The sequence below is a fragment of the Drosophila gunungcola genome (assembly GCF_025200985.1).
Source record: "Drosophila gunungcola strain Sukarami chromosome 2R unlocalized genomic scaffold, Dgunungcola_SK_2 000004F, whole genome shotgun sequence".
In the NCBI taxonomy this organism is placed as follows: domain Eukaryota; kingdom Metazoa; phylum Arthropoda; class Insecta; order Diptera; family Drosophilidae; genus Drosophila; species Drosophila gunungcola.
This window is the reverse complement of record NW_026453167.1, coordinates 3,664,485-3,676,139: the sequence shown is the minus strand read 5'-3', so window position 1 is coordinate 3,676,139 and position 11,655 is coordinate 3,664,485. Positions and strand designations below refer to the sequence as shown.

The 11,655-nt window shown below is 41.7% G+C and overlaps 4 protein-coding genes across 4 annotated transcripts; 2 read left to right on the top strand and 2 right to left on the bottom strand.

Moving 5' to 3' along the window:
• Window positions 1–5: 5 nt before the first annotated feature.
• On the bottom strand, window positions 6–2,259 carry LOC128254409 (probable cytochrome P450 317a1). Its single transcript, XM_052983508.1, is given in 3 exon segments — window positions 6–1,283; window positions 1,285–1,320; window positions 1,322–2,259. Coding segments are annotated over 3 exon segments (1,566 nt in total). The 5' UTR covers window positions 1,727–2,259; the 3' UTR covers window positions 6–158.
• A 2,208-nt stretch (window positions 2,260–4,467) lies between these two features.
• Window positions 4,468–6,296, top strand: LOC128254410 (cytochrome P450 6a8). The gene is made up of 2 exons (XM_052983509.1): window positions 4,468–5,609; window positions 5,666–6,296. Exons 1-2 carry the CDS (start codon window positions 4,508–4,510, stop codon window positions 6,082–6,084), a joined length of 1,521 nt encoding a protein of 506 aa, XP_052839469.1. The 5' UTR covers window positions 4,468–4,507; the 3' UTR covers window positions 6,085–6,296.
• A 184-nt stretch (window positions 6,297–6,480) lies between these two features.
• LOC128254411 (probable cytochrome P450 6a21) lies at window positions 6,481–8,239 on the top strand. The gene is given in 3 exon segments (XM_052983510.1): window positions 6,481–7,708; window positions 7,771–7,928; window positions 7,930–8,239. Coding segments are annotated over 3 exon segments (1,515 nt in total). The 5' UTR covers window positions 6,481–6,612; the 3' UTR covers window positions 8,191–8,239.
• A 1,037-nt stretch (window positions 8,240–9,276) lies between these two features.
• Window positions 9,277–10,850, bottom strand: LOC128254020 (probable cytochrome P450 6a20). The gene is made up of 2 exons (XM_052982785.1): window positions 9,764–10,850; window positions 9,277–9,701 (listed from the first exon to the last, which is right to left on the bottom strand). The coding sequence occupies exons 1-2, from the start codon at window positions 10,848–10,850 to the stop codon at window positions 9,277–9,279; spliced, it is 1,512 nt and encodes a 503-aa protein (XP_052838745.1).
• Between the last annotated feature and the right edge of the window lie 805 nt (window positions 10,851–11,655).

Genomic DNA, 11,655 nt, shown 5'->3' with positions numbered 1-11,655 from the left:
ATATTTTCCTTATCATTTTTAAGTTACTAATTTAGTTTAGTACGTACAATTTTGAAAGTTATAGCAAATTTCTTCTTAAGACAAAACTTGTCACCTAATTATACTATCCAGAGATTTAGCTTATGTCAGTTCCGATCTTGTGGCCCTAATCCTCCAGCTTATACCGCCCTCTCCTCATTTCCGGGCTCTATAACTCCCAATGGCATCAGGGTGAGCGCTATACCGTCTTCCAGATTGACCAATGGCTTCCTGGAGTTCAACGTGAACTCGTACTCGGAAAGGAGTAGGGCCAAAGCCAGTCGCAGTTGCAGCTGTGCAAACTGTATGCCAATGCAGCTGCGAGCACCCACTCCGAATCCGAACCAGGTGCCCTGCTCCTGCAGCGAATCCCTCGGTCCACCCCATCGATCTGGCCTGAACTCATCGGGTTCGGGATAGATGTCCGGATCGTGATGGATGGCATGCGATGGAATAATCAGAAATAGCTCCTTCACCAGTATATACTTGGGATGATCCGGCACTGCGTAATCGTTTAGGGTGCGTCGCAGAATGTAGGGTGTTATGGGATGCATTCGCAGGGTTTCGTTGATAACCTGACCCATAAAAGTCAGGGACTGAATGCATTCATAGCTTATGTTGCCCTCGTGCCGCTCAATGGCCTTCATGATCTCCTCTCTCACTCGGGTTTGCAGTTCAGGATGTAAGGAAAGTTCATAAAGTACATATGACAGTGTGTTAGCCGTTTGTTCGTATCCCGCCTTCAAAAAGACAACTGCATGGGCGGCCAGTTCGTTTTGCAGATGGAAAGCCAACTCTTTATCCGATTCATACTGATGGGTGATCAGCTCCAGTGCCTTGACCTCGATTAGCAGCTGCAGATAGTCCTGCTGACGCACACCGGAAGTTTCACGCTGTTCCACTATTTTCGTAAGCAAGTTTATAAAATAATCCTCCGCCTGTTTGGGCGTACGACGCATGCGCAGCAGTCGGCAAAAGTTCGGAAAGCGTATCATCATCAGGTTCATGAGGTAGCCATGTTTATGGCTATTCAAGGCCATCTCCGTCATCTGCTCAAAGTCATCCAGGGGATAGGTCAACCTCTGCTGGGCATCCAAGCCAAAAACGCATTTGGCCAAAGCCGAGAGGACATAACGCCGCATGATCTTCTGGATGTGCAGCGTGGAGTGCGGTTGACTCATCAGGGTGGAATTGACGTTGAGGAGCAGCTCTGCCGCCTCCCCATAGAGGCAGCCATATAACCAGGACATGCGATCCCCCTCCAAAGCTGGGATCCAACTTCCGACGCATCTCTTTCCAGCATCTCGCCTCGCAAGGCATACAAATCCCCCGACAACGGATCCGATTTCTGATTGCAGTACAGCCCGCGATCGTTGAAATTCCAAAAGTCCTTGATCATAATCTGTCGGATCAACTCACGATCCAGGATCAAGGCCCTGGGCTGCAGGAGAGCATAGAAGCCGCAGAACGGACCGCTTCCCTTGAACTTTCTGTATATGGCCGAGTAGTGATTCGCTTTCATTGCCTCCGTACTCAGTGTCTGCGTCATTATTTGCCTAATGATTGGCCATAGCTTTTTCGGCCTCTCGTGCGGAATGTTCAGATAGCGCCAGTAATCGCGTTGATACCGCGCCGCTATAATTAGCAGAGCCAGCAGCCCGAGCACTACTAGTCCGATGATCAGGAAAATGATCCACATGTTTTGCATTTTGTACGTTTGCTGTTTGTTCGCAATCACATGTATCGAAATCACTGATTTTTTTTTTTTTTTTTGGAGGGGGGTTATTGGGCTATGAGCTCCACTTCCTGCCCGCCCGCTATCTTGCCACCCTTTCACTCTCACTGACTTGCTATATACATATAACGCGATCTCGCTCTAGAACGTCGTCAGGTGTAGTGTCACCAACTATATGAGCTAATGCATCATCGCCGCGGAGCGTTCTCGACCGGATTCTCGGTGGGTTACGTTCATTACCGAAGCGCGCGATTCGACTGAGAGTACGCTACGGAGAAAAGTAACTATTTACGATACTCGCTCCCCACTCCACAGGTGCGAGCTTTTAATTTGTTTCTTTGCCGCTTTTTCAAGTGCGACTGCGAATGCGAGTACGCTACACTGAAACTCGTCTGTCGTTTGGTGGCGGGGCGTGGGCGTCTCACTGAGGCCAGACGGACATATGATTATCATTACTTTATTTTCAATGTTGGTGGCACCATCAGACATTCGCAGAAGTCTTGTTTATACGTCTTCAGAAATCTAAATAAACAAAAGATACCTTCGGAATGCCATAAACTTATACAGATACTTTCTTTTACAGACAATACTTTTATACAACCAGATAAGAAGATACTAAATATATAATAACTCACTTTTTTCAAGATTTCCACTGAATAGAATGTCATTAAATTTTAAAGATATAATTTTTCTCAGACAATTTTTTGTTTATCAACCCAAAATAAATGATTTTATATTTACAATTACTCACTTTTGTTAAAACAAAAAAAAACTAGTAATCTTCTTATAGGATATTTATGTATTCACCATGGCGGTTCTACCGTTCTTATCTATTTTTTTCGGTTCATTTTTGTTTCTTATCAAATTTTTTTTTGAGTAAAACTTAAGTATACTTTTTTGTCGGGGCTATTTTTTTTAAGGGTAATTTTCAATGCACAAATTTGCCGTAAACTCATTTAGTAACCTAGTCTAGCTTCTAATAATGAAAATACAACACTTTCAATCTTTTAAGAGTGCTTTTCTACCTCATCGGATAAATTTTACGCCCAATTAACATTTAAATGCCGTGAAAACAACAAAAAAAATCCAAACAATAGCAAAGCTCACTCACAAAGCTGAAGTAAAGCCAAAATACATAAAAAATCGAAAAGCTGCCGGGTTTAATTGCTTGTTGTTGTTGCCCACATCCGCACTTGAAATCTAATCAACTGTCAAACAAATATGACCGAAAAGGTAAACAAATGCGTTGCCAGATCCGTCAAATATCAGAGCAGTTAATAACCATATCATGTTCCACTGGCGGTCGAACACGGACTTTTACTGATTAAGTAGCCTCTAGTTATATGACGCTATTCATGGGGGATCGTCTGGAGTGTCTGGGGGATTGATAATGTGAGGGCTCGTCGTTATACAGTAGAAACTGGCAATTTGAGCTCAGATTTATCAGATTTATTTTCAATGTCTTCCAATAAAAAGTTCCAAAAAGAAAATTCTTATCTTAAAAAGACCCCTTTAAAAAATATATATACTTTGAAACATTGATTTGTTTTATTATGATTTAGTTAATTTAAACAACCTGTTTAGTTTTCATAAAAGTCAGTAATAAAGCAAGACCCAACAATCCTATGGCGAAATAAATGGGGATCAAAAGTCACCACAGAATTCCAACAAAGACTAGGTTTTAAACATCTTAAATATGGGACAAATTAATGGAGTAAATAAAAAAGATACTGGCATATTACCTTACAAAATAAGTTCAACGTTTTCTTTTCTATAAAGTCATAGTCATTCGCACAAAGCCTAAATTAGATTGAAAACCAAAACAAAGCTGAAGACAATTCTTTGTCTGACTATTTAATTTTGAAAAAATATATATATTTTGTTCGATGAGAGTCGAGCAACGGTGAGCCAGCAAAGCTGATAACGTGTATGGGGGATGCCTAGAGCTCTTGAGGTTCTGATAAGCCCTATATGCTGTTAGCATACAGTCATACAGCCTTATTGACATGACAACAGTTTGTGCAGAAATGATAGAAAGTTTAAACAAGAGAGGAAGCTAGGTTCGGCAAGCCGAAGTTTTATACCCTTTATATAAATATATTTCATAGCAACTATATTCAGATTTTTATGCCTTTAGAGCAGTGAAGCTGTAAAGATTTTGGGACGAATTATTCGAAAAACATTTCTTGAAAAAATTAAAAACAGAGAAGTTATAATTTTTTGTTCCAAATTTTCCAATGAGAGCTTTATATAATAGACGTCCGATTCGGATCTTAGACCTGAAAAAGAAAGTAAACTTTTGGAAAAGTTTGAAGCAGATAGTTTTGATATTAAAAGACTAGTTTGTGTAGAAAAAGACGGACGAACGAAAAACGGACAAATGGACAGGGTCTATATCGAGCCTGTTAGTGATGCTGATCTAAAATATAGGATCGGAAATGTCTACTTCACTGCGTTGGAAACTTGTGACTGAAATTATAATACCCTCTGGAAGTGTATACTAATAAGGAGTTAGTGCTAAGTTGTACCCAAAAGATTTCCACTGAAACCACTTTATATATATACTGATCTTACTGTCATGTTCTAGCTGTCTCACATAAAAGTAAACAAAACTGCAGATTAACGATTAACTCTCACTTTTCATGTCGCTGGGAGAGACTGCTTCGTCATGCAAAGTTGGTAAAATTCAGCATTTAAAAGCAGTTTGTAGATCGTTTTCCGACTCAGTCATTTCCGAACAGCATCAATAGTAGTATGGCGTTGACATACACTCTCTTCCAAGTGGCGATCGCCTTGCTGGCGATCTTCACTTACTACCTCCACCGTAAATTAACGTTCTTTAAGCGTCGGGGGATTCCCTTCGAGAAACCTCATCCGATGAGAGGAAACATGGAGGAATTCCAGAAAACTAAGAACTTCCACCAGATTCTCCAAGATCATTACAACAAATTTCGTGAGAGCAAGGCTCCTTTTGTGGGTTTTTTCCTTTTCCACAATCCTGCCGCCTTTGTGATAGATCTGGATCTGGCCAAGAATGTTCTGATTAAGGATTTCTCGAACTTCTCTGACAAGGGATTCTATTACAATGAGAAAAAAGATCCCATTTCCGCACATCTCTTCAATCTGGATGGACCCCAGTGGCGATTGCTGAGGAACAAATTATCCTCGACTTTCACATCGGGTAAAATGAAGTTTATGTATCCAACAGTGGTGTCCGTTGCCGATGAATTTATGGCCGTGATGCACGAAAAGGTGGCCCAAAACTCAGTGCTGGAAGTCCGTGATTTGGTGGCCAGGTTCACGGTGGACGTCATCGGAACCTGTGCCTTTGGCATCAAGTGCAACAGTCTGCGCGACGAAAAGGCCGAGTTCCTACACTTTGGCCGGAGATCTTTGGTGGACAAGCGACATGGTACCCTGCTGAACGGTTTCATGCGCAGCTATCCCAATTTGGCCAGAAAACTGGGCCTGGTTCGAAATGCCCAGCATATTCAGGACTTCTATCGCAGGATAGTCACTGATACGGTGGCCGTGCGAGAAAAGGAGAACATCAAACGGAACGACTTCATGGACATGCTCATCGAAATGAAGAATCAAAAGGAAATTAAACTCGATAATGGCGAAGTGGTCAAGGGACTGACCATTGAGGAGGTCATTGCCCAAGCCTTTGTCTTTTTCATAGCTGGCTTCGAGACATCCTCCTCCACCATGGGATTTGCTCTCTACGAACTGGCCAGGAATCCGCATATCCAAGATAAGGTTAGGACTGAAGTGGAAGAGGTTCTGGAGAAGCATAACCAAAAGTTTACCTATGAGTGTACTAGGGATTTCAAGTACCTCAACCAGGTTATTAATGGTAAGTTAAGTAAATGAATACTAAGAAAACTTAGTGACTCTATAATCTCGTTGCAGAAACTTCACGTCTTTATACCATTGTACCCAATCTGGATCGAAAGGCCCATAAGCGTTACGTGGTTCCCGGACATCCGGAGTTCGTCATTGAGGCTGGCCAGTCGGTCATCGTACCCTCATCTGCCATTCATCTCGATCCCAGTATCTATCCCGAACCCTTCGAGTTCCGGCCCGAGCGATTCTCTCCTGAGGAATCGGCCAATCGTCCTTCAGTTGCCTGGCTGCCTTTTGGAGATGGTCCTCGCAACTGCATTGGCATGAGATTTGGAATGATGCAGGCTCGTATTGGACTTGCTCTACTCATCAAGAACTTCAGGTTCTCCACCTGCTCGAAAACTCCAGATCCTCTAGTCTACGATCCCAACTCGTTTGTGCTAGGTATTAAGGATGGAATATATCTCAAATTGGAGGTAGTCTAAATAGGTGCCTGAGAGCCATTAAATCAGTGCCAAAGCTTATGGAAGATAATAGATAGATAGTTTTTAACTTGTAGACCTACCTCCCATTGAATCATGTTGAGGCAGGTTTAAGCCAATCTGGTTGCTCCCTTTGTTAATAGCCATTCTTAAGGTATAAGTGGATTGTTTAACTCAATAAACATTTGATCAATTACAAATTTTTCTACGTTCAAGATCTGTTTAACGGGTACTTTGCGGTCGAGACACAGCCAATGGCAAAACTTATCAACCTATGGCAAGTCAGATTTCCTACAAACGGCAACGATAAGTGAAACGATTACGAGTGCTAGCATTCTGTTTGTTGGTCACAATGACTTCATATTTTTTTGCACCGTACTATTTAAAAGCGCTGCCAAAGCTTTGGCATTCTCAGTAAGTGACAAACGTTGAACAAGTTAACAAACGATCGGTACAAAGTATTGAAGCTTCTCCGTTAGGGGCAAACGTTGATAAGTTTATAAATATAACCAAAAATATTTATCGTGAGTCATGGCCGTGGGAACTTATCTACTGACGGCACTGCTGGCTATAATTGGCTACCTGCTGATGAAATGGCGCCGCACCATGAGATATTGGCAGGAGTTGGGTATTCCCTGCGAGGAACCCCACGTGTTCATGGGAAACATGCAGGGAGTGCGAACCAAGCGGTCGTTTAGCGAAATCTGGACGAGCTACTACAAAAAGTTTAGCGGCAGCGGACCCTTCGCTGGCTTCTATTGGTTCCGGCGACCGGCTGTTTTCGTCCTGGAAACTTCGCTGGCCAAGCAAATTCTGATCAAGGACTTCAACAAATTCACGGACCGTGGCTTCTTTCACAACACGGAGGACGATCCTCTGTCGGGACAACTCTTCCTACTGGATGGGCATAAGTGGCGGTCCATGAGGAACAAACTATCGCCCACCTTCACATCGGGCAAAATGAAGTATATGTTCCCCACTGTGCTCAAGGTGGGTCACGAGTTCACCGACGTGTTTGCCCAAGATGTGGCCAAGAACCCAATTATTGAAGTGCGGGAGCTTTTGGCCCGGTTCACCACTGATGTGATTGGCACCTGTGCCTTTGGCATCGAATGCAGCAGTCTGAAGGACCCGGAAGCCGAGTTCCGAGTGATGGGTCGTCGGTCTGTAACCGAGCAGCGATTAGGTGCCATTGGCCTCGGATTTGTCAATAGCTTTCCCAATCTGGCACGTCGCCTCCACATGAAGATGACAGAGGAGCTCATTGAAAAGTTCTTCATGCGCATCGTCAGGGAGACGGTGGCCTTCAGAGAGCAGAACAACATCCGTCGAAACGATTTCATGGATCAGTTGATCGATTTGAAAAACAAACCACTAATGACTTCTGAAACTGGTGAGAGTGTCAATCTGACCATCGAGGAGATTGCCGCGCAGGCTTTTGTGTTCTTTGCGGCCGGTTTTGAAACCTCGTCGACCACGATGGGTTTCGCTTTGTATGAGCTGGCCCAAAATCAGGACATCCAGAACCGTGTGCGGGAAGAGGTCCTGGAAGTTGGTCAGAAGTATAACGGAGATTTGACCTATGAAAGCCTAAAGGATCTGGTCTACCTCGATCAAGTGATCTCTGGTAAATATGGAAGAGATAATACAGATTTCACTTTACTAATTATTTATCCTTGTACTTAACAGAAACGCTTCGCCTGTACACTGTACTACCTGTTTTGAATAGAGAATGTCTGGAGGACTTTGTGGTTCCCGAAAATCCCAAGTATGTGATTAAGAAGGGAATGCCCATCCTGATTCCCGCCGGAGCCATGCACCGGGATGAGAGGCTCTATCCAAATCCAGGACCAATTCAATCCGGACAACTTCTCCGCCGATCGCGTGAAGCAACGCGATTCCGTGGAGTGGCTGCCATTCGGCGATGGTCCCAGAAACTGCATCGGAATGCGCTTTGGCCAAATGCAGACTAGGCTTGGACTGGCTCTCCTCATCAAGAACTTTAAGTTCTCCGTCTGCGAAAAGACAACGATTCCCATGAAGTACAACAAAAAATTGTTCCTCGTTGCAAGTGAATCAGGCATTAACCTCAAGGTGGAACGAGTGTAATTATTATAATTACGAAATAATCATATAAATGGATTAATAGATACTATAACTTGACAAGCTTAGCTGGCGACTAAGCGAATTTAATTTATTGTTTCATTGGGTTAAACCATGTGAAACGTGACACAAGAGGGTATTTCTCTAAAACAAAATGGATTTCAATAGAGAATCTTTTGCATTTGACCCACATTTTAGATTATTACTTAATCAACATCAGTGACTTGTAAAGTATTTATGTATAAAGGATATATTAGCGATTCTCCTCAGTTTATGGGTGGTATATAGTTGGTTTGTTAGATACAACCAGTGATTTTAGTGCAAGCCTACGAGTATCTGGTTAAGTAATTTTAATTTCTTAAATGAAATAAGAAACTGATATCATGTTTTGTCTTTAATCTAAAACTTGAAAGGCGCGTGAGTCTAAAACTTAAGAAATAGACGGCACAACATTTTAAGTAAATGGAGAATAGGTTTCCATATTTTGGGCTCCTTCGAAATTCATTCAGATTGGGGTCAACTACATGTTTTAATATTAACGTTGGTTTAAATTAACATATTTGTGGGCCTCAATCTAAATCAATTATTAAGCTCTTTTTTTTTGTTTTCCGCTAACATGTGGAGCTTTTATTTGTTACGTAATAGATTTATAAAGCTAAATTAGCAAGCATTCTAGATGTTATCCGATTGTTTATTTTTTATACCGGTTTGATGTCAGCTTTTGTTTACAGATTCCAAATTTGGTTCTACAATTAACAAACCAGCCATTAATTAATTCAAATGCTACAATTATTATTCATTGCTACATTGTTTTGTTATTTATTTTTTGTATACATTCTGGATTAATTGATCTGGCATGTAAATGCATATTGTTTCCAAATATATATGTGAAGAAATGGCTTTATAAATCGACCATCAAACAATCGTAGCTGTTAGGGGGCGGGGATAAACTTATAGATAGCTTGATTGCATGTATAAATTAACCTTAGTCTACAGTATCCAATTTACAAGTATTGTACGTTTACTCAGCTTACTGCGTCGTAGCCTCCGGCTTTTCAATTAATATATGTAATTACATTTTAATCATCTGTATTACTTTCCAACCCTGCTGACTTTTAAATGAATTCCGCCCTTTGAACTCATCAGAAAATCATCGGCTCTGTATTCCAGGGGGACGACAGTCTTGGAGGGGTGCACTTCGAACTTGAAGTTGTGGATGAGCAGAGCCATTCCAACGATGACCTGCATCCGACCGAATCGAAGGCCAATACAGTTCCGGGGACCTTCGCCGAAAGGCAGGAAAGTGCAGGCGGGTCGCTGTTGGACCTGTTCCACATCGAATCGCTCTGGGTTGAACTTCTCCGGCTCCGGATAGAACTCAGGATCATGGTGGATGGCCAGGGTGGGCACAAGGACCCCAGTGCCCTCTTCAATGTAATATTTGGGATTACTATGCTCGTAGCGCTGAGTTGCAACGCGTATTAAATGGCCCACTACCGGACGTTTTCTCATGGTCTCTGCAAAGTAAATGAAATCCATTTTGGTAGAGGAACGCCACACAATTAATTGAGTGACTCACCATCAATGACCTTATCCAAATATGTCATCTCCCGCATGCTGTCATAGTCTAGCTTTCCGTTATGTTTCTCCAGCACACTATCGATTTCTTTCCTTAGCTTATCCTGAACATCCTGATTGATGGCCAATTCATAAAGAGCAAAACCCATGGTTGTAGAGCTCGTTTCAAAACCAGCAAGGAAAAATATAAAAGCCTGGGCCGCAATTTCATTAAACGTAAGGCCATTTTGATGATCGCCATTATCGTATTTCAACTTCATTTCGATTAGCATGTCCATGAAATCGTTTCGTTTGACATTGTTTGTCACGCGATAGTTCACAGTATCCTTAATGATGTTCATGTAGAAGTCCTCCACTTTCTGGACACTCTGTTTCATACGCAACTTTTCCGCAAGTTTCGGGGCTCCAAACAAGATCAAGTCCATAGATTTTCCATATCGTCGTTTAGTTATAGCATCTTTTCCCATTTGGACAAACTCCGCCTTGGGATCCGACAAACTGTGGCAATCCAAACCGAAGGCACACGTTCCGATCACATCGGCAGTGAAGCGGGCCAAAACATCGGTTACTTCCAGGGAGTCCTTACTCGCAGAAGCCTTTTGATCGAGTACCCGAATCAGATCATCTCCCACCTCCAGAATGGTGGGAAACATGGTCTTCATTTTGCCAGAGGTGAATGTGGGTGTCAGTTTCTGGCGCAGGGTCCTCCACTTCTGTCCCTCGATGTTCACCAAATTGGCGGTCAGCGGATCATCTCGCTCATTGTGGAATACTCCACGATCGTGGAACTTGTCAAAGTCGCGGATTAATACGGTTTTTGCGAAGTCAATATCGGTGACAATGGCCATCTTTTTGAAATACATGTAAAATCCCACAAATGGACCATCGGTTTTGTTCTTGTACTTGTCGTAGGTTCTCTTAAAAATGTCCGACAATTGCATTGTTTTCATCAATTCTCTAGTATTGCCGAACGGAATTTTTGGGGCATCGTGGGGAATTCCGCGGCGCTTCCAGTAACTAAAGTTCTGATGCACAAACCACACGGCCAAGGTGAGAACACCGACGAGCAAAACGAGGAGAACGGCCATTTCGTTACAACTGAATAATCCAACCGGGCGGTCGCCTCTTTTATAGGCGATCCATACCCGGCTCTCCCTTCTCTTAAGAGTCACCTGACTCTCTTTGCGTAAGCCAGTAAAGAGTAACAAAGTCCGACTAAGGTCGTAAAATTTAAGTTTTCCCTTTTTTTTCTTTTTATCCAGTATAATACCTCTCTCTTTGAACTTTAATAGTATTATGTAAATTAAAATATTTTTAAATTTTATTATTAAAAATTATTTTTTGTTTACTTTATTATAGTCGTAATTCAGTGTACGAGTTTTGTTATCTTGTGTATTTTTCAATTTGATCGCAAAAAATTTCACAATTTCCTTTTTTTACCGTGAGGGCAGCATGTTTGCAAAATTTAATAAAAACTTAAAATTTTAAAATTACTAGCATGCCAAAGAGCAAAAGTATAATCATTCTGTCCACATAACATTTTTAATTGTAGAGTATATTTTAAATATTCCTGGCTTTTGGTTTCAACTTTGTAAATAATACTTTTTTGACAATACTGGTGTTTGAGAAATTGGTCGTGACTTAATAGTCGTTTAATTAGATACGTTTTTAAATTCACATTAATAAATCTACCATGAGAATACATGAAAGTATCTTGAAAAGAATTTGAACATCTTTTTTTTGGTTGGATATAACAAGTTTTCTCTTTCTCCAGTTGTAAAATGCATAAAGTGCAAGTCATCGTTATTATTGCCTTTTCTGTTTACTTTTGTTTGAAGCTGTTCGCAGAGCTCCCCTAATAACTGTTCTCTTTTATTATTTTTAGACAACCGT

What these genes read in the sequence shown, in the direction of transcription:
- LOC128254410 (XM_052983509.1), top strand. Translation starts at nt 4,508, where the DNA reads ATGGCGTTGACATACACTCTCTTCCAAGTGGCGATCGCCTTGCTGGCG. An exon ending in CCTCAACCAGGTTATTAATG is followed by an intron (nt 5,610 to 5,665) that starts GTAAGTTAAGTA and finishes ATCTCGTTGCAG; the next exon opens with AAACTTCACGTCTTTATACC.
- LOC128254020 (XM_052982785.1), bottom strand. Translation starts at nt 10,850, where the DNA reads ATGGCCGTTCTCCTCGTTTTGCTCGTCGGTGTTCTCACCTTGGCCGTG. An exon ending in TTTGGATAAGGTCATTGATG is followed by an intron (nt 9,702 to 9,763) that starts GTGAGTCACTCA and finishes TTTACTTTGCAG; the next exon opens with AGACCATGAGAAAACGTCCG.